This window comes from Myodes glareolus, chromosome 12 (genome assembly GCF_982192425.1).
Source record: "Myodes glareolus chromosome 12, mMyoGla1.1, whole genome shotgun sequence".
NCBI classification, from domain to species: Eukaryota; Metazoa; Chordata; class Mammalia; order Rodentia; family Cricetidae; genus Myodes; species Myodes glareolus.
Window position 1 is genome coordinate 10404876 of NC_142037.1, and position 23901 is coordinate 10428776.

Consider the following 23901-nt stretch of genomic DNA (forward strand, 5'->3'; position numbering starts at 1 on the left):
GAAAAACCAAAGGAAGCATTATCTAGCCTCCTGTGTCTTTTAACTGGAAGACATATTCTCTAACCAAAACTGTAGACTAGCGAAGCCCTGCTACACTAGCTCGAGTCCTCTGACCAGTGACTTAACTCTGCTCAGCTACGAGTTCTTCCCAGAGTGTTCGCTGTGAAAGGGTGGCTCTCGGACTTCCCTAAAGCCCTTCTCTGCATCTCAGTTAGCAGTCTAGCCTTGGATATTTGTTTAATGATCAATAGAAGTTTCTGGCCCTGCCACCGAGTTTTTCAGTAGAATAACCAAGTCAATGTTTAACCGCATTCTTTAGTTCTGGAATGGCAAAGTAGAAGTTGGAGGGAAGTCTCCATGGAAACTAGCCTCCCAGGAAGTGGCCAGAGAAGTTAGTGTTGGGGGACAGAACTGGAAGGATGTCATGAAGGAAACACCTGTTTTGGTAAGCTAAGGTAATCTCCTGAAAATACTGAACTAAATCAAACTCCATATGCATCCCCAGGCCCACCCCTCATGATTTTCTTCTGAATATCTTCAAGGAAAATGGGCCTGGGCCACTCCAAGCATCAGCCTCGAGTGATCAAAGTCACACCTTTACAAAGCCAAGAGGCGGAGACTCCCTCAGCTGGCCCTGTGTTCTACGCATTAAATCGGAACCTGGAAGAAAAGAACTCAAACCCATTCTCAAGACTGCAGGACCAAAATCCAGCTCTGGACATACAGCTACTACCTCTCCGAGAAACCTGGTATGGAAGACTTCCTGCAGGTACACATAAACCAAACGTGAGATTTGCATGTCTGGGACTCAGGAGAACCGTGGGTACTCTTACCTGACTGTAGCTGTGACCTCAGAAAGTCTAGATTATTGAGATGCGGGGGAATGCTTTCCAGTGAGGGCTGAATGTTTGTCAGCTGATTTTCTTCCAGTACATGCTAAAGCTTGTGTTGATTCTGGATAAGGGACTTTTCACCCCTTCATATAAGAAGGGAGGAAGTGTAGCCGCACTCATTCTGTAGTGATGCCAAAGCTTGTGCCTACCTCCATCGGATTGCTGAAACGGCACAGTGTGATAGGTGGTGGCAATAATGCTCCAGCTGGGGTCTAAATTTGTCGCTGTCTCCAGAGAGATTTAATGCCTCAGGCTTTGTGGTTTCGAGAGCAGCACTTCAGTAGTAAACCTCTCCAATGTGGATTTGAAGCCAACCCAAACAGAATCAATTTACTACGTGAAGAAAGCAGATGAGTCACCGTTCCCTAACCCCATGCCCTTCACGAGCATCACAGAATTAAAGAAATTTTCCCCACTAGGGTGGGGAAGTTCTGAGCCTGAGATGGCTCAAGTTGTTCATGTATTCTTTTCTGAAGACCATAGTGATAATTAAACAGATTACTAACTTGGGATGAGAAATTCATGCTTATGTGTGTCATCGGGCACACATTCCGTATATTTGAATCATCTCTTCTCTTCTTCACACCCCACATCAGTAACAAAACTGGGTTCTCCTTCCTGAACAACTCTGTCTGGACACCTTGTATGTCTCTAGCTGCCAGATCTACCCAGGGTGGTTTCCGTGGTTCCTTTCTGTACAAGGAAAATACTGTGTACAGTCGATTAACACAGCTCCTCTAATGCTCTTCGTTGTGGATGAGAATTTCCTCCTGTGGCACTGATCCATTTCTCTGGTTGATTTGGTTTTATGCTTGTCAGTGTCTGCCTTTGCCTCACAAGTTGCTAGGATTAAAGGCATGCAGTTTTACCCTCTCCCGAGTTCTAAGGTTTTGGCAACGACATGACAAAAGCTGATTTGGGCACATTGGAGTCCCAGCTGGAAAACTGTACTTGAAAGACAAAAGTCACATTCGTTATAAACAGCAACGAATAGAGAACATTCTCTACAAATACTGACTGCACCAAAGGCATTCTGGGGGCTGGTTTTAAGGGCCCACGTTCTAACCCCAGTCCTACTGACTAGTTACTTGGCAGCTTTGTTTACCTGTGGTCAGGAGCTGAAGCACACGTCTGGTACAGCTTTGACCACATGGGACAATCCAACTAAAACACATGATGTCATCACTCACATCATAGAAAGGTGATAAGTCCTGAAGTTTCTCGGGGGAAATGCTTTCAATAATTTAGAGTTTAAAACCCAATGTGATGGTGGTAATGTTTCTATTCTGCTCAAAGTATGCCAGAGTCTGAAAGAAAGAGAAAGAAAGTCAGAGTTTCCATTCTTCAAAGCTGGAGACAGCAAAGCTATACAGGGGCCACACGAATGGCTTACGGACAGGGATCCATAGATACTTGTTTGTTTTTTTATTTAACGTGTAGAGCATGCGTCCAGGCTACTCTCAACGACAGCCTCCGTGTCAGAATGTGTTCTGATTGTTCAAAGAGAAGATCAGCGACTCCATGCAGCTTGGTCACGGCAACGCTCACGAGTGGCCCAGTGAATCGGGCCAAACACAGCATGTGGAACGTGTCACCATCGGAATCTCAGCAGAGACGTTCTGTATGGGGAAGGACAGTAGCATGTTGTATCCTAGCGTCAACTTGGGGGCTGTCCCCTGTTAACTTCCTACTTACTCTGAGGAGACATTTCCATTTCTTAAAGAATTTTTTTTTTCTGATTCCCTTTATTTAGGAGGAGGTTTCATGGTATTTAACTAGTGAGCTGGAGACAGAATTCAAAGGTAGAGCATTAATCTTGTATATGTGAGACCCTGGGTTTGATCTCCAGTAGACGGGGTGTGAGGGAGTCATAAGACTAATCAGTAAGTTTCTGTTTTCCAGGCTAAATTCTGTGTTTGAGTAACACCTGTGGTCAGAAGTGACTTTTCTAACTGCCTTTTTTTTCCAATCAACTTGGGAGGAGGGTCAGAAAAGAAGAAAACAGACTAAAATGTTCACTTGCATTCGTGTGAGGACCCTTCCATTGTGGAATATTGTGCACTGTGTGAAAATGTATTGTTGTGATTGGTGAAATAAAAAGCTGAGCAGCCAATAGCTAGGCAGGAGATATGGGTGGAACTTCTGGGCAGAGAGAGAACTCCGTGAAGAAGGCAGAATCACCAGTCAGACATGGAGAGGAGACAGGAGGTGTAAGATGGGATAGAGGTTATGCCACACGGCAGAACGTAGCTTTAAACTATGGGCTAATTTAAGTTATAAGAGCTAGTTGAGACAAGCCTAAACTAAAGGTCAGGCTTTCATAATTAATAGTAAGTCTCTGGATCATTATTTGCAGACTGGCAGTCCAAAGATAGTCCAGCCAGAAAGCTTGCCACATGTGTCTTATCGGCACGTTCAACCAGTGAGTCAGGCATGTATAATTGAAGATGCAAAATTGTGTAAACGAGGACTACTAAACAGTGATCTGCCTAGAGGCCTAGTTTAACAATAAACTGATTTTAATGCTTTATTATTGTTCCCCATCTCTCAAGTATCCAGGTCCATGTATCTTGACAGCCCACTGAAACATGAAGAATCAAGCATTATCAAAAGGCATCCACCCCGGAGAATTCAAGTAAGATGAATTTAAAAGTCCTTCTTAAGGAATATCTTCGCTTTAATGCTAAAATCTCCTTTCATCTATAATCATCAAAGAACCTTAAACACCTTGTTAATGAAAATGCTGTTACAGAGAATGTTGACAATTGCAAAGGCCATAGTATTAGAATTTCCTTTGGCAGTGATGTCACTTTCGAGGCTTATACCCCAAAGAAAGTATGCTAACAAGCTAGAGAGTTAAAGCGCTTAGTTGAATGAGTATTCAAAAATCACAGCAACTACTACTTCTATTCAAGGCAAACACCACATCAGTCTACTCGATCTTTATCATTCATGTATTTCTTTAGCCCAATATAAAATAGAAAATGTCATCTTTATTTTCTACATAGTTCAGAGTTGAAGTAACTTGCCAATAGACACTGGAGTTGTTAGCCAGGCCTCTGATTCTTCTAACCATCAGTGTAAGTTATCTCTATCTCCTGTTAATCCCATCCTTTAATCATCCGAGATGCTACAAGCAGCTGTTGATGTTGGGAAGACTGGGGCCAGGTATGGTGGCGCACACCTTTAATCCTGGCACTCAGGAGGCAGATGCAAGCAGATCTCTGTGAATTCAAGGCCAGCCAGGGACACATCATGAGATCATGTCTAAAAGAGAAGAAACGGAGGGCTGGGAGGGGGAAGATTAGGAACATCAGAGCAGGAATTTTTTACGCATAGTATAAATTCAATAAGGCATCTCATTCTAGAAAGGGAAAGAGATTAGAGTGGGTTCTTGGGAATGAGCATCAGATAACAGAAGGCATGGGACTATCTGTGAGCAGAGAAAAAGGAGCCACACAAACCTTACCTGCTCCGTAGCTCACCTAGATGCCCAGACCAGTTCAAGGGCTAATGGAAATCTCTGTTGAAGACTGTAGCCATTTCAGTCTGGTCTTACTTACTTCTCTTCTTTGGAAGCTCAAAATTAATACTTGAAGTGATTATTGCCTTTAGTTCCAAAAGGGCATTGCTTCCAAAAAATATTAGAAAATGCAAAAATATTATTTATCTCAAGAAAGGTAAAGGATACATATAATAAAGCAATGTCTAATATAAAATTGTGAGCACATCTCTAGCTTAGTTGAGAAACCCTAAAGCTGGGTTTATTCTTAAACTAAATGTGCTCTTTCAAAAGAGTATTTAATATATGCTCCTGTGAAACCCTGACACTGGCCAGCTCAAAAAAAGAAATCACTACAACCAGAGAAATATATTGGTGCTGTACTCTTTAGTTCACAGAATAATTTTAAGATTTATCAATCCTAAATAAGTTAAGGCTAGGTTTTGATTTTCCCAAATTCAAAAAGAGGAGCTGGATATTTCTGAGTCTGGCACTCTACCCCACACACCAGCAAAGCTCCTTAAGAATTAAGAATCAAGTCGCAGAATCTGATTGCAAAGACTAGGTAGGCTTTACCCAATATTACATCTTCAGTCACGGATGACATGTGCCACTCTGAAGTCTAGGAATGAATGAGTGAAAAGGGGCTCCTTGCTGCTGTAGGGAAAGCTCGCCAGTGTACGGGTAGCAGTGTGCTTAATTATAGAGATGTTTTGTTGATCCCGAGAGCTGAGATACACTAGACTCAGCAAAGTTCTGGAAAGCAGAACTCTATGCAGCTTGCCTGAGCTCTCCTCTGTGCTTTAATTCCCCCCAAAGATCTCTGCTCCTCAGGGCCAACCTAAACTTGAATCTTATATATCCAATCAAACGGACAAGATGGTCTGACCACGGCTGAGACTCCGGTTCCTGTGGAGGAAAGATCTTATTGGCTCAGCTTTTCTGAGTCTAGCTCGGATCCAATGAGCTGGGAGCAGAAGCCTTGCTTGTGCTGTAGGAATGTGGGCAGAGGAGCCGCCCTGTAGGCTCTGGAGTCAGCTACCGGAGAAAAGGGAAATCACTAGGAACTTGGCAGACACTCCCAAAGATCTTATCTATAATTATCTGCACAAATGAGGCTCGGCACATTTTCTACCACAAATGGGTTTTTGAGAGAATAATAAATGCTGGGTTCCCATGACATGCTAATTAATAGCCTGATCTCTGCCAAAGAAAATTCTAAAAGTATTTTTAATTATTAAACCAAGCCTAATTGCATCCTAAATAATTTGGGTTGCGTACTTGGCACTCCCCAGTTCCTGAACATCTCCCCTGCTCAAGCAGAGAACACCTCTTCCTGGAGGTGAGAACTGAGCCGCAGCCTGGAGCTCTCAATCTACAGGACTTTCCAGCCCCCACTGTGTAGAAGAGTTGACCAGCAGCGCCCCCTCTGGCCTGCCCACCTTCCCCTTCTACCCTGCAGTTAAATAGGAATGTCTTCCAACCAACTCCGCCCCCAACACACACACACACACACACACACACACACACACACACACACACACACACACACACACACACCAGTATTGACCCAAGTAATTCAGCTGAATAATTCTGAGTGCCAGAGAACTGTTAATATTTCAGCATCTCTATAAGGCTCGCCCTGAACAACCTACTAACCTCTGAGAACCCATCCCAGAGGCCCTGATGCCCTCAGCCCCTCTCAATGTGCACACTATTTTCCACTGAAGATATTGGGAATCCCTAATTTTAACTCGGGAAATCCAAAATATTCCAAAATCCAGTTTTATCTAAACAACACTGGCACTACTACAGGAGAAAAATCCTACACCTGATCTCGTGTGCTGGATTGTTGCCCAAACAGCAGAAACACTATGTAAAATCACCTTCAGTGCACGGAACCAACACATGAAACAAGCTGTATTGAACTTGGGTCCCATTCCCAAGACATCTCATTACACACGTGCAAATATTAGAAAACCCAAAATAAAACCCCACGTTTGAAACACTACTGGTCCCAAGAATTTCAAGTAAGGGACACTTAGCATAGATGATATTTGCAGTAGGATTTTGATAAGTGCTGCCAATGTCCCCAAAGGAAACAAGTGGCACACTGAAATCATAGCAATCCAGGGACATTTTCTTTGTGCAGAAGTTTGCACAGAAGTTTGGTTAGGAGAAACAGCCAAAGATAAAGCAGTCAGCGTTAGAGGTGGCTGATGGGTAACCAACTCCAGGCCAAGGCAAGGGGAGAGATTTCTGGAGCCTGGAAGAAAAAGGCCAGACAGAGAAAACTGTGTTGCACATAAGAGTGACCCTCCACTGAGGGACACAGTCACCCCATACCACCTTGAGAAGAGTCAGAACTCCAAATACCTGACTTCATCATCATCCCCTTCCTATAATACCCAGTAGGAAGCCAGAGGCCAGGGGTTGCTGCATGGGTACAGGCGGAGAACAAGCGGCCAGTGGGTGAGCAGATTTGGAGACCAAAAGAACATACCTGGTACCATGGCATTCAATGTCAGGCATTTTCTTCATGCTAAGACTTTCTTTTTTTAAAAAATGATATTATTGAGCTCTAATTGTTTTCTGCTCCCCTCCCTGCTTCTCCCCTCCCCTCTTCAGCCCTTCCCCAAGGTCCCCATGCTCACAATTTACACAGAAGATCTTGTCTTTTTCTACTTTCTACTTCCCATGTAGATTAAATGTATATAAGTCTCTCTTAGTGTCCTCATTGTTGTCTAAGATCTCTGAGATTGTGGTTTGTAGGCTGGTTTTCTTTGAATTGTGTTTAAAAACCACCTATGAGTGAGTACATATGATAATTGTCTTTCTATGTCTGGGTTACCTCACTCAAAATAATCTTTTCTAGCTCCATCCATTTTCCTGCAAAATTCAAGATGCCGTTATTTTTTTCTGCTGTGTAGTACTCCATTGTGTAAATGGACCACATTTTCCTTATCCATTCTTCAATCGAGGGGCATTTAGGTTGTTTCCAGGTTCTGGCTATGACAAACAATGCTGCTGCTATGAACAAAGCTGAGCACATATCCTTGTGGCACGATTGAGCATCCTTTGGATATAGACCCAAAAGTGGTATTACTGGGTCTTGAGGAAGGTTGTTTCCTAATTTTCTGAGAAATTGCCACACTGACATCCAAAGGGGCTATACCAGTTTGCATTCCCACCAGCAATGCAGAAATGTTCCCTTCTCCCCACAACCTCTCCAGCATAAGTTGTCATCGGTGTTTTTGATCCTGGCCATTCTTACAGGTGTAAGATGGAATCTCAGAGTTGTTTTGATTTGCATTTCTCTGATGACTAAGGATGTTGAAATTTCTTGAAATGTCTTTCAGCCATTTTAGATTCCTCTGTTGAGAGATCTCTGTTTAGGTCTGTACCGCATTTTTTATTGCATTATGTGTTCTTTTAGTGTCTAATTTCTTGAGTTCTTTGTATATTTTGGAGATCAGACCTCTGTCTGATGTGGTGTTAGTGAAGATCTTTTCCCTTCTGTAGGCTCTCATTTTGTCTTATTGACCGTATCCTTTGCTTTACAGGAGCTTTTCAGTTTCAGGAGGTCCCATTTATTGTTTCTCTCGGTGTCTGTGCTGCTGGGGTTCTATTTAGGAAGTGGTTCCCTGTGCCAATGCATTCAAGTGTACTTCCCACTTTCTCTTCTATAAGGTTCAGTGTGGCTGGCTTTATGTTGTGGTCTTTGATCCATTTGGACTTGGTTTTTGTGCATGGTGATAGATATGAGTTTATTTTTATTTTTCTACATGCTGATATCCAGTTATGCCAGCACCACTTGTTAAATATGCTTTCTTTTTTCCATTTGATATTTTTTTACTTCTTTATCAAAGATCAGGTGTTCAAAGATGTGTGGATTGATAGCTGGGTCTTCTATTCAGTTCCATTGGTCCTCCTGTCTGTTCTTATGCCAGTACCAGGCTGTTTTCAGTACTGTAGCTCTGTAGTAGAGTTTGAAGTCAGGGATTGTGATGCCTCCAGAAGTTCTTTTATTGTACAGGATTGTTTTGGCTATCCTGGGTTTTTTGCTTTTCCATATGAAGTTGAGTACTGTTCTTTCAAGGTCTGTAAAGAATTTTGCTGGGATTTTGCTGGGCATTGCATTGAATCTGTATGCTAAGACTTTCTTACTGCTGAATGTTACATTTTATTGATTTTACTAAATCAATAAAACAATTTATTGATCATCTATTAAAACAATCATATACACCCACACAGAGGATGTGTCGACCCACACACACACAAAAAAAGTGGGTTTTCTTTTCGCTAGTTGATACAGTGTAGATTTTATAATGCTGAACCATGCTTGCATTTCTGTCATTAACCTGGCCTGATGATAGGCATCTAAGTGCACGCCCTGCTGAGCTGGATTTCCTAAGGTTTTGTGTCTCTGCTTTAATAAGTGAGACAGAGCTATGCTTTTCTAATACACTTTTACACCAGCTTTGCCACCGAGACTGAATTAGTCTTATAAAATTAAGAGACTTCCCATCCCTCTTTCCCAAAGCATTTGTTATAATACAGGAATTCTCTACTCTCCAACCGGTTAGTAAACATGTCTCTAGTACGCTTTTTAGACTCTTGGACTCGTAAGAGAAGTGATCATTTTTCCTACCTGCTTGACTTCTTTACAGTTCTGAGTTGGCTTGGGTGTTTTATTCTTGCCAATTATTTCTTGGAAGTTACCCAGTTAACACAAAGCTTTTGAATTTTTTTGCCATGAAGTCTTTTCTTCTTTGTATACTATCTTTTGCTAAGTCTTATGAAATGAATCTTCCAGCTTACAGTGTGAAGCCTGTTGCGTGTGTGCGCGTGTGTGTACATGTGTGCATGAGCGTGTGTGTGTGTGTGCGTGTGTGTATTGACTAGAGATTGAGGTTGGGCTTCTCCTTTAATCACCCTCCACTTTGTTTATTGACAAGAAGTCTCTCACTGAACCTGGAGTTCACCAATCCAGAGTTCAGTTTGTCCTGAGAATCCGTTTTCATCTCCCAAGTGCAAGGTCTAACACTCTAGTGGTGAGCATTTTATTCTCTGAGCCATGCCCCCAGCCCCAGACACCTTATTTCATGTTTACAGTGCTATGAATTGAACTCATGACCTCATACATGCTAAAAGAGCGTACCGTACTACTCAGTTCCTCCCAGCCCTCCAGCTCTCTCATAATAAGTAACACGGTGGATAACTCAGCCTGATTTCAAGTTGTGAACCTGGATCTTCTATGGAACGTTTCCTGATCCCCTTTATCCAATATAAATAGCTCATAGACTTCACCTGCCCATTACCTCCCCACAAATATTTGCCTTTCTGTTCTGTTTTCTGATCTATGAAAATATTTGACTTGGGCTGAAGCCAAGTTGTGTCACGTTGGCTTTACTGTTTTGTCTTCCACGAACAACTGTTGGGAACAAGGAATGCCACTGAAATGTAACTATGTTGCAAGAACTTGATCAGAAATTCTTTCTGGGCCTTCATGAAATAAAGCTGTCATAGAACACTTTCTCTACTTCCCAGAGTCTGAAGTCACTGTGTCAGACAAATGCTACATTTTCTGTGAGCTGCTCTGACCCTCCTTCCTTTTCTGATAAACAAAAACTAACCTCTTTCAGGTTAGTGTTTATCACCAAGTGTAGCTATCTGTGCTGTATGGATGCTTTGTTTTCCATTACCAAAGCCCAAGCATATACTCCAACTGACGATATTTATCACAGGTTGTACAGTGAATAAATTCAGAAATCTTCAAACAAATAAGATCGTTCCTAGTATTGAAAATGAAAAGTTCCACCCTACCCCTTCTCTGAGCACTACCTTCCTGCATGTTTCCTCTGCAAGGGACGAAGCCAGGAACCTTCCTTCTCCTGCAGGGCAAGCGATGCACACTTGAACCCAGGATTCTGAAGCAATGTCATTCAGCTGGCATTTTTAAGTGAAGCCAATTTTCCCAACCATTTTTTTCAGCACAGTTTCTCAGGCTGAAAAATTCTGTGCGGATGGAAATCTGTTTGCGGTGTCGCTTGCTGCCATCTAGTGGCTTTGCAAGGAGAATGTGCGGTTGTGTTCTTTTTTCAGAAAGTTGCCTGGAAAGTTCTTAAAGATATCCACCATTTAACCTTTATCAGAAATGTGAATCTAAATAGAAGACTGAGAACAAAAGAGAGGAGCCTGTTGTGACTCAGACATTCATACTGTCAAATCAAAAGTGACTTAAGGATCTTGGCTTCTTCAGACTCGTGGAACAGAGTCGGAACTTTGTGTGTTCCGACTGCACACAAAAGTCTTCTGTGGTCCACTCTCCACACGTCTCTTTTGTTTATTTGTGACAATGTGGGACCACTCTCGACCCCATCAGAGAGTGTCTCTGGAGGAGTTTTGAAAGCTATCATTCCCAGGACGCACCCCGAACCTGGGCACTCCGCAGCTCCAGCGAAGGGCTGCACGATTCCATTTCACAGTGTGAGGGCGTTCTGAGGATCAAGCATTTGCAAGGCAAACAATTTGCAGGTGAAGAGCCTGGCTTAAAACGTGGTACACATCTGAGATGAATCCTAGTGACGCCACTTCCCAGCTGGGTAAACTTGGACAGGCCATTAGTCTTTCTAAAGTGAGGACCCTTGTAATTCATACACAGAGCTCACCTGAGAATCATGTGCGATGATCAGTTTATTCATGGCCATAGTATGGAATAATGGCTATGCAGCCATGCAGACTCACACATACACAGATCCCGGAGACTCACCCATGCAGAGGAGACACAGACCCTTCTTTTTTTCCTTTCCCAACGGGTGTCTAGAGGGCTCCCTCCTTTTGGACTCTCCCTCCAGGATCCTGACACAATCAACTGCTACTCCTAAACTAGCACCTTCCTGCCCCGGAAGACTGTGAGCGAGGGGAACAAACAGACTCCTCTTCCTGTCTCAGTCACCTTTCATTGCTTCTTTGCTGGACCGAGTTACAGGGCCAGACCTTGTGGGAATCATCTCCTAGTCACCATTGGTTACTGCTGAGGACTCTGAGGATGCTTTTCTGCTGAGACTGGAATAGAGAGCCAGCTCTTGCCTCAAACAGACTGCGTGGATGGGAAGAACTCGGCTGTCTGAGTGAACAGTCTGCAGGCACACACACATACACACACACACACACACACACACACACACACACACACACTGCAGGTCAGTGTGAGGGGACCAGTTTTGTCTCCCATGCTCAGCTTGTAGAGTCCATTGTCACATCTTCTGAGGTGACTGGTTCCATGGCTCAGTGGTAAAGTATTTATTGTGTAGGGATGAGGGCCAGACATTGAAAACCCAACACCCACAAAAAAGCTACAACTCCAGGTCTGGAAGCATCCGGTTATGACAGTGCACAACGGTAACCGTTGGGATGGGAGGAGCTTCGTGTAAAGACAGATGGTGCCCAGGGGCTTCCAGCCACCTAGTAGAAACCGTTCGCTACACCGGACATCAACCCTTGTTGTCTACATGTCTACATGTACACACATACATGTGCAACAGAGAGAAAGAGATAGCACTTTGCACTTCCTGTTAAGTGTGTCTTGTCACCCATGATTACAGAGGGAGCTTCTCTAGAGACTTTCAAAATATGTCACTTCCTAAGCCCTGGAACAGCTCGGTTGGTGGTCAAGGGAAGGTCAGGTGTGTCTCCCGTGTCTCCTTCATCTCTGCTAGCCTAAAACCCCAGCTGTTTGGTAGTTCTGAACATGGTCCATCAGTACAGCAGAAAATCCCTTGATTCTCTGACCACGATTTTGACTAATAACTCACTGGAAACGGTGTGATAGAACAATAAAGAACCCCGGGGTCAAAAAGCCTTTCTCCCAGATAACTCTGATACTGTGGGCATCACCTTCTCTGCGCATGCCCAGGAGGAAGTTCTGCTTTCACAGAGCGCTCAGGGAGTTTAACATCTCTCCTTTGTGTTTCATCGTCTCATGGCGTGTGGGATGCTGAATACTCTAAACACTGAACCTCTAGAAGCTTGACCCCATTGACCTGCCACAAGTAATTACCTCTGAGCGACTCCTGCGCCAGCGAGAAGCCAGAACAGGACACAAAGCAGAGGTGAGCTGTGGCAGTCGCTGACTGGGGGAAGTGGGTGTGACTGGGGCAGCCGCTCTTTTCATGCCTCCCCGTTCACACGGGAGTTCAAAGCCGAAGCAGACAGTGCAGTCCTTGTCTGGCAGGATGTTTGAAGCTGTAGCGCTTGCCCATGCCTGCCTCCAATTCTTCTCTCTTGGATGAGGCCAGGCTCTGTTTGCTTTGCAGATGAAAGGGGGATTTTACATGGAAACGGGTGACTCTAGAACTCTTAAATCCGCGGTGAGGGAAAGTCAGCAAGGCTCTTCCCTTCACCCCTCCTGAGTGGAAAACTATGCCCTCTCTGGGGAAGATCTTATCTAGAAAGCCCTTGGCTTCTGGGCCACAGCCCCGAGAGGTCTTCTCTCAGCTCTGTCCTGCTGAGAGAAAATGAATGCTCTTAGTAGAAGGGTCACTTTCCTGCCCTGTCCTGACTCACACTGGAGCCAGCCAGACCTTGCTGTGTGGCTGGGTAAGAGGCACCTGATTGCAGAGGTCCTCAAAGTCACGCTTAAGGTGCTGACTGCGGGGACAGCCTCCCCCTAGGCTTTGCACCATTCGACACATTGTCCATAGAGCAGCAGAATCTTCAGCTCTCTCCTTCATCTCTGGACAACAGCAAGTGACAAATGAAACTATGTGCGCCTCTGCTTGCCCTCAAAAGTCACCTTTACTGTGCCACTGAATTTCATGACAAACTAAGGGGAGATCACCAGGCTTACCAGCAGTCACTTCAAATCCTCCTCACCTGCCATGCTCTCTCGGGTTTATATTCAAATATGAAAGTATGCTGTAGGAAAATAGGTTCCACTGAGCCACCCAGAGTGTCTCCTCTCATTGCACAGCCAACCCATCAGTGGTAGAGGGCACAGGAAGAGAAAGGAAGGCCAGGACACTTTTCTAAAGAGCTAGTGAAAGCATGTGTTGGCCAGGAAAATGGTATGTTGTCAAAGTGAGATTATCAAAATGAAATCGTCAAAACCTTCACATTCAAGGCTTGCAAAACCCTGCAAGAACCTTTAAACCAGTCTTAGATGCACAGTACAATGCCACTTAGTTCTGTGACAGCTGGACAAGGGACTTGTCAGGGACACGGCGGCAGGACACCTTTATCATGACAGGGATCGGCTACGGATTACGAAGGATTAAGATCTACTGCTCCAGGACGGGTAGAAGGCGGTGGAATTACAATCCCCCATACTAATAGACACGTCATCTTTCACTGCAGGAACCTGAGAAGAAAATGCAGCTCCCAATGTACACCTCTGGGAAGAGACAGTATTTACATAAGATGCAAATGCTGGAGCGGAACCAAAGAAGGCAGGAGGTAAAGAGAAGAAGGTCACCTTTACCAGATTTGAGGGCATTGTCACTGTCCCGCTGAGCCAGTCCGTTCTCAACAGCCCAGCAGAAGCCGCCATTGCCTGAGCTGGGAAAAACAGGAAGATGACCTTTTGTTCCCTGTCTTGATGAGTCCTTATTTTTCTTTTTTCTTTTTTTTTTTTTAAACTTCCTGCAAGGCTAGATCTGTGCTTCAAGCATCCCTTTCCTTTTTTCCTTTTTTTTTTTTTTAATTTACTTCTTTATTTCATGAGGGCAGAGAGCACACACATGTGCCGCGGAACGTGTCTGGAGGACAGAGACTAATTTTTGTAGTAGGCTTTTTCCCTTCATCATATGGGTTCTGGTCATCACACTCAGAATATCAGGCTTGGCAGCAAGCTCCCTTAGTCACTGAGTCATCTCACTGATCCCTCGAGTGTCCCTTTCTCTGTTCTCTTTGCTTTGTTTTTGAGAAGGGGTCTCACTATATAACTCTGGCTGGTCTAGAACTCACTGTGTGGGCCAAGATGGCCTCCTGTCTCCTGAGGGTTGAGGTTAAAGATGTGCAAAAGCCTAGGTTGTTCCTCTTTTAAAAAGCTGCCCCTTGGCCCTCTTGCTCTAGCTGGAAAACAGGGTAAATCATATTCTTTTCTTGGCTTAGTAAAAGAGGGAATGGAAGTCAGTCTTTATTCTGAGACAGAGGCCTCTCCCTAGAATCCATGCCATAGAATTTCCTAGCGAGGAGCACCTTCTGCCAGGATGCTTGTACCCCATGCTTGGGAGGCTAGAGAGGAGGACTGCCACAAGACCTAGGCCAGTCTGGGTTACGCAGAAAGTTTCAGGACAGCTGAACTATGGGGTAAAACCCTGTTTCCAAAAGAAGAAACAAGCAAGGCTTTTGTCTTGTTCTATTTGTGCTTCTTTAAGAGAATACCAGAGACACAGTAATTAATAAAGATGATGTCTTAGTCAGGGTTTCTATTGCTGTGAAGAGGCAGCATGACCACGGCAGTTCTTATCAAGGAAAACATTTCACTGGTGTGGCTGCTTACATTTAAGAGGTCCAGCCCATTATCATCATGGTGGGGCATGGCTGCATGCAGGCAGACGTGGTGCTGGAGAAGGAGCCAAGAGTCCTACATCTTGAATTACAGGCAACAACAACAAAAAAAAATGGTCTCAGACACTGGGTGGTACCTTGAGCATGTATGAGACCTCAAAGCCCAACTCCATAGTGACACACTTCCTCTAACAAGACCACACCCACTCCAAGAAGGACACGCCTCCTAATAGCACCACTCCCATTAGGGGTCATTTTCTTTCAGACCACCACAGATGGTGACTCTATTGAGATGAGGAAGTTTAAGGCTGAGATACTGGCAGTTGATGCTACGCCACAGCACAGCAGAGGTCATGGTGGGTAACACTGTCAGTGAGAGTGAGGGGTCAGGAGCAACCAGGGCAGCCTTTGTTACCTTCCAGGGAGAGCTGGCCTCCTCCTGTGGTAATAGTTTTACTCTCCACCCAAACAGCTCTTAAAGTCCCACCTGCAAATTAGCAAAAGAATTGGGAAGGGGTATGTTTCCAACCTGTGAATTTGGGAGGACACACTGGAACACTTTCTGCAGGAAAGCTCTGCAAGTGACTTACCCTTAAGCTCCCCCACACACACACCTCTCTAAGGAACTGGTCTGTAGTTATGTCTGCAATTCCGAAGCACCACCCACAGACAAGGGCTGATAGGCAGGCTCCTTTCATAGATGCATGCCTCTGTGAGCCAGCGAGCATGCTCGCCTTTCTCCAAACAAGCCTGAGAATAGAACTGTCACAGAAGGCGATGGGAACAGAACCATTCTGATGTGTTCAAGGATGACCAGGTCTGTGAAATGCCCATACTTGGATGTTGCCGTATCCGTTCTGGAGAAGACAGTTTGGGAGAATATTAACCACTTCTAGTTTATCATTTCAGGCCCAAATGGAGTTGATGATGAAGAGTCTTCAGCGTGCAGCAAGACTTGATATGCAAAAGCTGGAAGACCAGAGTGGCAATAAAGTCACCCAAAGCTTGCCGAGGAACAATAGCTATGACGTTATCACCATAGTGCCTGATGAAACCATAAACAGAGACCCAGGTGAGGACTGTCATTCCTTCGGTAGAACATTTCACATTCTGGTTTAGTTTGGTTTGGTTTGGTTTGGTTTGGTTGTTGTTTTAAGACAGGCTTTCATGTAGCTCAGGGTAGCCTCAGACTCCCTAAGTAGTCAAAGATGACCTTGAACTTCTGATCCTCCTGCATCCGCCTCCCAAGCACTGCATTGCACCACTATGCCTGGTTTGTGCATGCCATGTTAGATAGCAAGCCCAGGGCTTTGTACTTGGCAAGCAAACACTCCTCCAACATAAGCTACATGTTTTGCTTTGAGAAAGAGTCAAATTTGAACTCATGATCCTCCTGCCTCAACTTTTTGAGCACTGAGATGCAAACATACATGAAATGTCATCAAATAAATGTCCATTATGGGCAGGGGAAGGAGAGTGAGGAGAAAACCAATAGCTGCCACCAAGAGGAGATTCAGAGTCTCAGAAGGAATGGCATGCTGCATTTCTCTCTTAGAGAAAAAGACAAAAGAGGAAAAAAAGAAAAAAGCACAAAGGTCGTTCTTCTTGTAGATTCTAAGTGCTTTATAGGCACTCCTGAAATCATAAGAGAGGCTCATAGCATCATCTTATGTCAGAGAGGGAGAGGCTCTTACAGATACATGAAGCTGCCTGTGTTTACAGACCACATGTCTATCACCTCCTTATCCCTGGAAGCCCCCTTTGTCCTATAGCTCAGTCTTCTTGGGTACCCAAGAATACCTACAGTGACTCTAGCACCACTACCCTCTGCTCCTGGCTCCTGCTTCATCCAGCATCTCTATGTGTGTGGGGGGGGGGGGGGGGCTCATGTCACTTGGGCCAGAGCTGCATAATCAGCCCTGCACTCTGAAGTTCTAGAAGCATTGTGCTGATCCAAAGTAACCTCATAGAAAACAAATCTGGCCGTGTTACTCTCCTGCTGAGAAAACAATCACCAGGATGGGAGAGCTGGCTCAGGGGTCCAGAGTTTGCCTCTCAGTACCCATGTAGCGTGGCTCAAAACTGTCAGTAACTCCAGTTCCAGGATACCTGGTGCCCTCTTCTAGCCCACTCCAAAGCCTGCACACACATGCCACACAAGAACACAAACACCTACTCATGAGCAAAAATAAAATAAATCTTAAAAAAAAAAAAAAAGCAGTCAGATTTCTACCAACCTGGGGACTAAAGCTCAGCTCTTCTACAGGGGCCCTGACCCTTCAGGATCCAGCCACTGCCTATGCTCTGATTTCCTCTCCTGCTGCCCCCAGTGTGAGTTCCCCAGGAGAAAGCTGCGTGCATCCCATATTGTTCCCAAACAGAGGCTGCTGTGCTGCGGGCAGAACCCCGCATCCGTCGTGCTGACCATGGTGGAGCTTGTGGCAAATGAGCTCTAGGCTGCAAAATCACCTGCTGAGGGGGATGCTGTCCCCACTCCAAGAGCAGGGATCTCAATCGATAAATTAATTAAACAAAAGGCAGAATAATGAAAATCAGCCTGAGGCATCCATTTAGCCCGTGCCCTGGTCTCAGCAGAAACAGGCTTTGTCGTCAAATAAATTTTTGCCACTGAAAAAAGTATTGACAAGACAACTCAGAAAAAGGAGCTGAGCTAAAGTTAACTCTGAGCCATCACCCGAGAACAACTGTGCTGGCTGTGGAAAATGTGCTGGGCTTGGGGGGACCCAGGAGGGACAGAAGACAAGGGGTTTCCATTGCTTCCCTGAGGCTTTCTAAAGGTTTCACTCTGTTCCAACTGCAATTCTCTCTCTCTCTCTCTCTCTCTCTCTCTCTCTCTCTCTCTCCTTCCCTCCCTCCCTCCCTCCCTCCCTCCCTCCCTCCCTCCCTCCTAAACCTGTAATCCCAGTTCTTGATCACCATGAGTACCTCGATTGGCATAGTGAGTTCCAAGCCAACCTGGACTCCACAGTGAGACCCAATCTCAAAGTCAGACAAACCAGTAGGTACTGTGATCTCTCATTTAATCCACACAACTAGAAGGTAGACGTTAACCCTCACCGGTACGTAAGATAGCCAGAATTCAAGGTCACATCGTCTTGACCTGCCTGCCACGACCTCCCTCAGATGTCAAGGATTCATAGCTTTGTCTAGGACAACCTTGGAAAGTATGCAGGCCTAAAACTGTGAGCCCTCACCCATCCTTGAAGAAACAGAAGCTGAAGAAGTTCACAGATGCTGGCCTTCATATTCTCCTATCCCAGATCTTTGTAGGATGGGAGCAAAACCAGGAAGCCTAGCTGGAGACAGCTACTGACCAGGGAGGTAGAGTTGTCTCAACAAATCGAGACTGGGCCAGCTGCAGAATCCAGGAGGGTGGGGCAGGGAACACCTTTCCCAGCTCCTATCCTCATCCTACTGAATGTCAGCATCTCCAGACAGAGGTGGTGGATGAACCCTACGTTTAATTCTCCAATTGACTCTGAAGACCAGCAGACCTTAGCTGGCCTGGATCTCAGAGTACAATCAACACTTCAATTGTTTGGGAATCTTTTCTCTTTGCGGTGACTGGATGTGTATGTGAATAATCCTGCCAAAATGCATCTAGAAAATGCAACTTGCTAGCATGAGATAAAAATTCTAATTGTTTTCCATTTAAATGAGATAAAAAATGAGGGAGGGATGCCCCTCCCCTCACCCCTGGCCACCTGTGGCAGGCAGAACTGGCCCCAGGGTCATGAGAGTGGAAGAGCTAGTCCTACCCCTCACTGGGTGCAGCATGACAAAGTGGGCCCTGACCTTGCCTGTGCAGCACAGTAGAACTGATCCTTTCAGTGGGGGAGCTGCATTCCCACCCCAGTGCCGGAGGGTGGGAGAGCGAGTGAGCTGGCCTGCCCTTCAACAGCTTCAGCACCCAGGAAAGTGGGCCCTGCACCTCACCTGGGCAGCACAATAGAACTGTGCTGATGAGCCAGCCCTGAGGGCACGAGGGAGAGAAAGCTGGCCCTACCCCCTCACCATCTGTGGCATTGGGTGAGCTAGCTGGCATAGTGCTGGAGAGCTCACCCTGGTGGTGCAGGATGCAGGAGAGCTAGTGGGATGTACAACTAACTCAGCTACTGCCCAGGTCCAGACCCAAGGCTGTGTGTTGTTCCACTCCAACTTCCACCTATCTGTGAACTGCTGGAGCATGGGAAGGGGCCGCATATCCACCACAACAGGATATCCAAGAGAAGTCCCAGTGAGGATCCAGTACCGATCTTCACTGTAGCGGAAGCCAGAGGCCTCAAACCAGACCAATGACTCATTGCAATGAACATTTGCAAGTAATAATGTATGTATGGACTAAAGGGTGTACTGTGTGACTCACTGAGACACACTGCAGCTTCCATGACAAGATTTTTTAAATTTTATTTGGGGAGGGGAGTTGCAAGGGTGGATACGAAGAGACAGGGAGATGAGTGGGATTGGGGTGCATGATGTGAAATCCACAAAGAATCAAAAAACGTTAAAAAAAAATAATAATAAAATAGAAAGTTGAAGGACTTTTTTTTAATGAGATCAGAATAACTAGGATCTCATGGAGGGAGATGTCTGCAGGCAACATCCTCGCCTGCTGCTGAGGTTGCTAGGAATGGCAATCTTCTGCTTACTTTCCTGCTTGCTGGGACAATATTGCTGACTAGAGCTCTGCAGAAGGAAGAGTTTGTTTTGGTTCACAGTTCCAGGATCGTTTGTTGTGGCAGGAAAGGTGAGGGGCTGGTCACATTGTGTCTGTTACAAGGAAGCGGGTAGACATGGATGCCTCCTTCTCTGTCCTTTCTACCAGTCTGAAAGACCAGGCTTTGGGGTGGTGCCACCCACATTTAGGTTATGTCTTACCTCCTCAGATAGACCTCTAGAAGCACAGTCACAGGTGTGCAACCACTGGTGTGTCTCCTAGGTGATTCCAAAGCCAGTCAAGGTGACAATGAAAACTGTCCCGGGCTGTGACAGAAGTATCACCACACACTTCTGTGAGGATGGAGAGAGTGGGGGCCACATCATGTCTGCCGTTCTCCCGTTGCTTGCGTTCTTGCTGCACAGCCCCATAGGCAGAAACTTACAGGGATAATAATGGACAGGTCTAGGATTCAAACGTGATTTTAATCACAGTACTGAGTTCTTCCTCTGTGACTCACAAGAGATCGTGATTATTTACCTCAGTTTCACATATGAGGAGATGAAATGCAGAAAGGAAGGTCTGTGCATCAGGTCCCAGCCAGATGTTCTCAGGATGCCTCACTCCAAGCTTTCACCCTTGATTGCTCCTGCCACACGTTCTAACAAAGGCTCCTTCTCGCTCATCCCAGAGAACCTCTTTGCCTGCTTTCCCTGTCTTCCCTGACTTTCCCTGTTGAGTGGGATGCAGCCAAGGTCAGAAACAGACCTAAGCATCCTGGTGGTCAGGAGCTGGCAACTCAGGCACCTGTGCCAGCTTCAGCAATTTAATGGAATGGCCACCATTTCTCGTTTTCCTCCGGAGGACTGGATGAGAATGTTAGCCTCTTGTGAGACAGAAGACAAGCTCTATTTTCTGCTACCTCTTTAAAACAAAACCCCCTTTAAATGTTTGGTTTATATAGTCACATGATAAATCACAATATAGCCGTATGAAATATGTAGTTAAGTACAACATACATGCCATAGCATCACTCTCTGGTGTACAACTCTGCAAGTCTTGCTGTGCTCGTGTGGTCCATGCCCTCTCCGGAGGCATGACTGGAACACAGCTGCAGGAGAGGTGCAGAAGATAGGCTCAGAGTCCTTCAGTGAACCCCAGCAGAGTGTTCTTCCTGAGAGCAGACACATCTTCCTGCTCCTAGAGCAGGGTCTGACAAGCGTAGTCTCTCAACCATAGATCCTTCCGCATCATTTTATTTTTAAAGAAAAAATATAAATAATGTGTTGTTTCACTTCTGTGACCCTGTCTTTCTGGATCTGTAAAATGGGAATAAATAGTATCAGTCAGTGTAGGGCTCAGGTCAGGTTAATCTCATATGTATAAAGGTGCATATGAGGGCTGAGGAGATTGCTCCAGTGGGAAAGTGTTTGTCCCAGGAGCTTGAGGACCTGAGTTTGGATCTTTAGTACCCATATAAAAAGCCAAGACAGGGCAGTATGCATCTGTAAATCCCAGTTTTAGAGAGGCAAAGATGGCGGGGAGGGGGGAGGGAGGGTATGACCCTTGAGGTTTGCTAGCCAACCAAGCTAGCCAACTCAGTGAGCTCTGGGTTCAGTAAGATGGAAAGCAATAGAAGTTACACTTGTCCTAAGCCTCTGGCTTCCACATGCACCTGTGCACACACATTCTTCTTCCCCACGTCCAGTGCACACACATCAACTGGGAGGCTCAGACAAATATATAGGAATGTGGATAAAACCGAAGGAAAAAATGGAACTGACATCTGTATCAGTAATTTGTCTCACCAAAGCAACAAAATACTTGACAGAAGTAACGTAAGGGAGGAGGGCTTATCCTAGCTCACAGTGTCAGTTAGTGAAGTCCAGCAGGGAAAATACCATGCGTGTCAGGAGCAGCAGGCAGCCAGCCACACTTCATCTGGTCCGGAAGCAGAGGGCAATAAATGCTTATACTCAGCTCACTTTCTCTCTTCTATCTGGTCCAAGACCCCAGCCTATGGGGTGGTACCACATTCAGGTGGGTCTTCCCACCGAGTCTAGACAACCCCTCCTGCACATGCTCAGAGGCTTGTTTCTTCAGGGCTTTTAGAACCAGCCAAGATAACAGCCAACCAACATTGACTACCACAATGTTTAATACGTAACAGCCTTTTCTTTCAGGAAGAGCCACCCTAAAACTATTATTTCAGTGTTACCTTCAGTTCTAACCTTATCTACCCACCTTCACTGTTTAACTACTAAACTACTAGGTGTTTGGGAAATACATAGCTCTGTCTTTGAACTACTGTGGGGTTACAGTTTTATACAGTGGTGATAACTTGTTCTAAAACACGTATTATAAATATACAGCCGCCAAACCTTCTTCATGCTGATTGCTCTACCATTCAGCTCACTCCTCATTCTTTTCACACACATCAACACATATTGCCTTCCCCCTGAAGACAAAATTAAAGCTTCATCCCGGAGCCTTAAACACTGGCCTCTACTCTGCTCATCCAAAATCCATGTAGGTTTCTAAAGATCATGATTTTGGGCTGTCAAGCACACTGGGACAGGAGGGGCTCATGGTTTAATGATGGTGTCTTTTCTCCATTGGCTGGGATCCATCCTCACAGTCTTTTGAAACTGGCTAGTTTTGAAAGAATTGTAGAGAGGAAGTGAAGAAAAGTAGGAAGGGATGGAGCACTAGGTCACTTAGACCAAGAGTACAAAAGGACCTCGGTGTAAATAACAGTTTCACCGGGTTTTGTTGGAGAGGGAGAGTAGGAAGATTAAAACATTTGCATCATAGGGACGGGGAGATGAAAAGATTTTAATTCCTTGTGGCAAACAACAGTTTACAGTGTTTGCAGAAAAGGCTAACATTTCATTGTTCTTCCAGTAGCAACCTTAAGTGGGTTATTCTACGATAAGAACATTTTAAATACTCAGTCTTAAGGACACAGTAAAAGAACATTTGCTCTTCTTCAGGAAGTTCACAGGATGAAGAATTCTTGGACTATCACACAGAGACTGACTATTGTGTCCGGAAAATTGGCAAAATGGAAGCCTGGCTCCGCGAGCAAGACGCCCGAGGACAGCTTTCCTGGAGCCGCTTCAGCTACGACTCAGACGAGCCTGAGAAGGATCACAGGAGGCCACGAGCACTGGTGAGGACCAGGACAGAGAGGGTCCCACTCTATGATGAGTTTTATGACCGAGAATGAGAAAGCTACACGCTGCCCAGACAGAGAGGAGTGGTTTGCTTGTTTTCATCAGAATCATTCCTACTTACATATGAACCACTCAGGGGGAAGTAATTTACATCTGTCTTCTGAAGTCTTGTAGTTCATGGGTTTGTCGTGTATGCTCTAGGTCTATGACTTAAAACTGAGGGGCTGAAACAAAGGTCACTTGTTTGTCTTACTTTTCTGTGGGTAGCTGGGCTCGGTGAGGCTCTTGTGTTGGTCTCTTCACACAGCTTATGGGATCTGACAGCAGATGGCAGCTCAGACTAGAGCCACATAGAGGCTGAGTTAGAACACTTTCATACAGTCCACGCATGGTCTGTGCAGCAAGGTAGTAAATCTTTCCTTTCAACCAGTCCAATGCTTCTAACAACAAATATTCTAGCTGGAGGAAGGTGGAGAACACAGAATTGACGAATGTCTAGTCATTGAACCCACCCTGAACCACATCCACCATAACCTATCAGTTTATGCAAGTCATAGATCAAATGCTAACAAATGAAGAGTCCACACAAGGGGACAGGTACCAAAGGGGGTCCATCCTGGGGACTTTAAACAACACTTCACTTGTCAAACCTTGAAACTGGTTTTGCCTTTAGAAACATAGTGGTAGCCAGGCGGTAGTGGTACACACCTTTAATTCCAGCACTCAGGAGGCAGAGACAAGTGGATCTCTGAGTTTGAGGCCAGCCTGGTCTACACAGTGAGATCCAGGACAGCCAGGGTTTCACAGAGAAACTCAGACTGAGGTGGAGGGAGTAGGGATGAAGAAACATGGTGACAACATGCCTGTAATCCCAGCACTGGAGAGGCTGAGTCAGGAGGATCATGAAATCAAGACCAGCCTGGGGTACATAACAGAAGCCTGTCTCAATCAATTAATCATCAATAAAGGCAAATCAAATCCTATAAAAAAATAATGAGGGCATATTATATATTTTAAAAAGTGAGTTTTTACAGAAACGTCACCGTGATGCTGCAAGCGACACTAGGAACACTGAAGCTACTTTTTTATAAGTTGCCCACACAGCAAGGACTCAGGAAAGAGGTGAGCAGTACCAGGTGG

The 23901-nt window shown here is 45.2% G+C and overlaps 1 protein-coding gene across 10 annotated transcripts; it reads left to right on the forward strand.

Annotated features, from left to right (window-relative positions):
• The first annotated feature begins 310 nt into the window (after positions 1–310).
• Ccdc198 (coiled-coil domain containing 198) lies at positions 311–22995 on the forward strand. Of its 10 annotated transcripts, none has more exons than XM_087911967.1 (9): positions 311–445; positions 543–769; positions 2334–2514; positions 2647–2695; positions 3446–3528; positions 12423–12509; positions 13753–13851; positions 15817–15979; positions 22579–22995. In XM_087911967.1, the coding sequence occupies exons 1-9, from the start codon at positions 425–427 to the stop codon at positions 22812–22814; spliced, it is 1146 nt and encodes a 381-aa protein (XP_087768093.1). In that variant the 5' UTR covers positions 311–424; the 3' UTR covers positions 22815–22995. The 10 variants fall into 10 exon arrangements, with proteins under 10 accessions (XP_087768093.1, XP_087768094.1, XP_087768095.1 ...); XM_087911968.1 differs by having other exon boundaries at positions 12426–12509; XM_087911969.1 differs by lacking the exons at positions 12423–12509; positions 13753–13851.
• Positions 22996–23901: the final 906 nt, after the last annotated feature.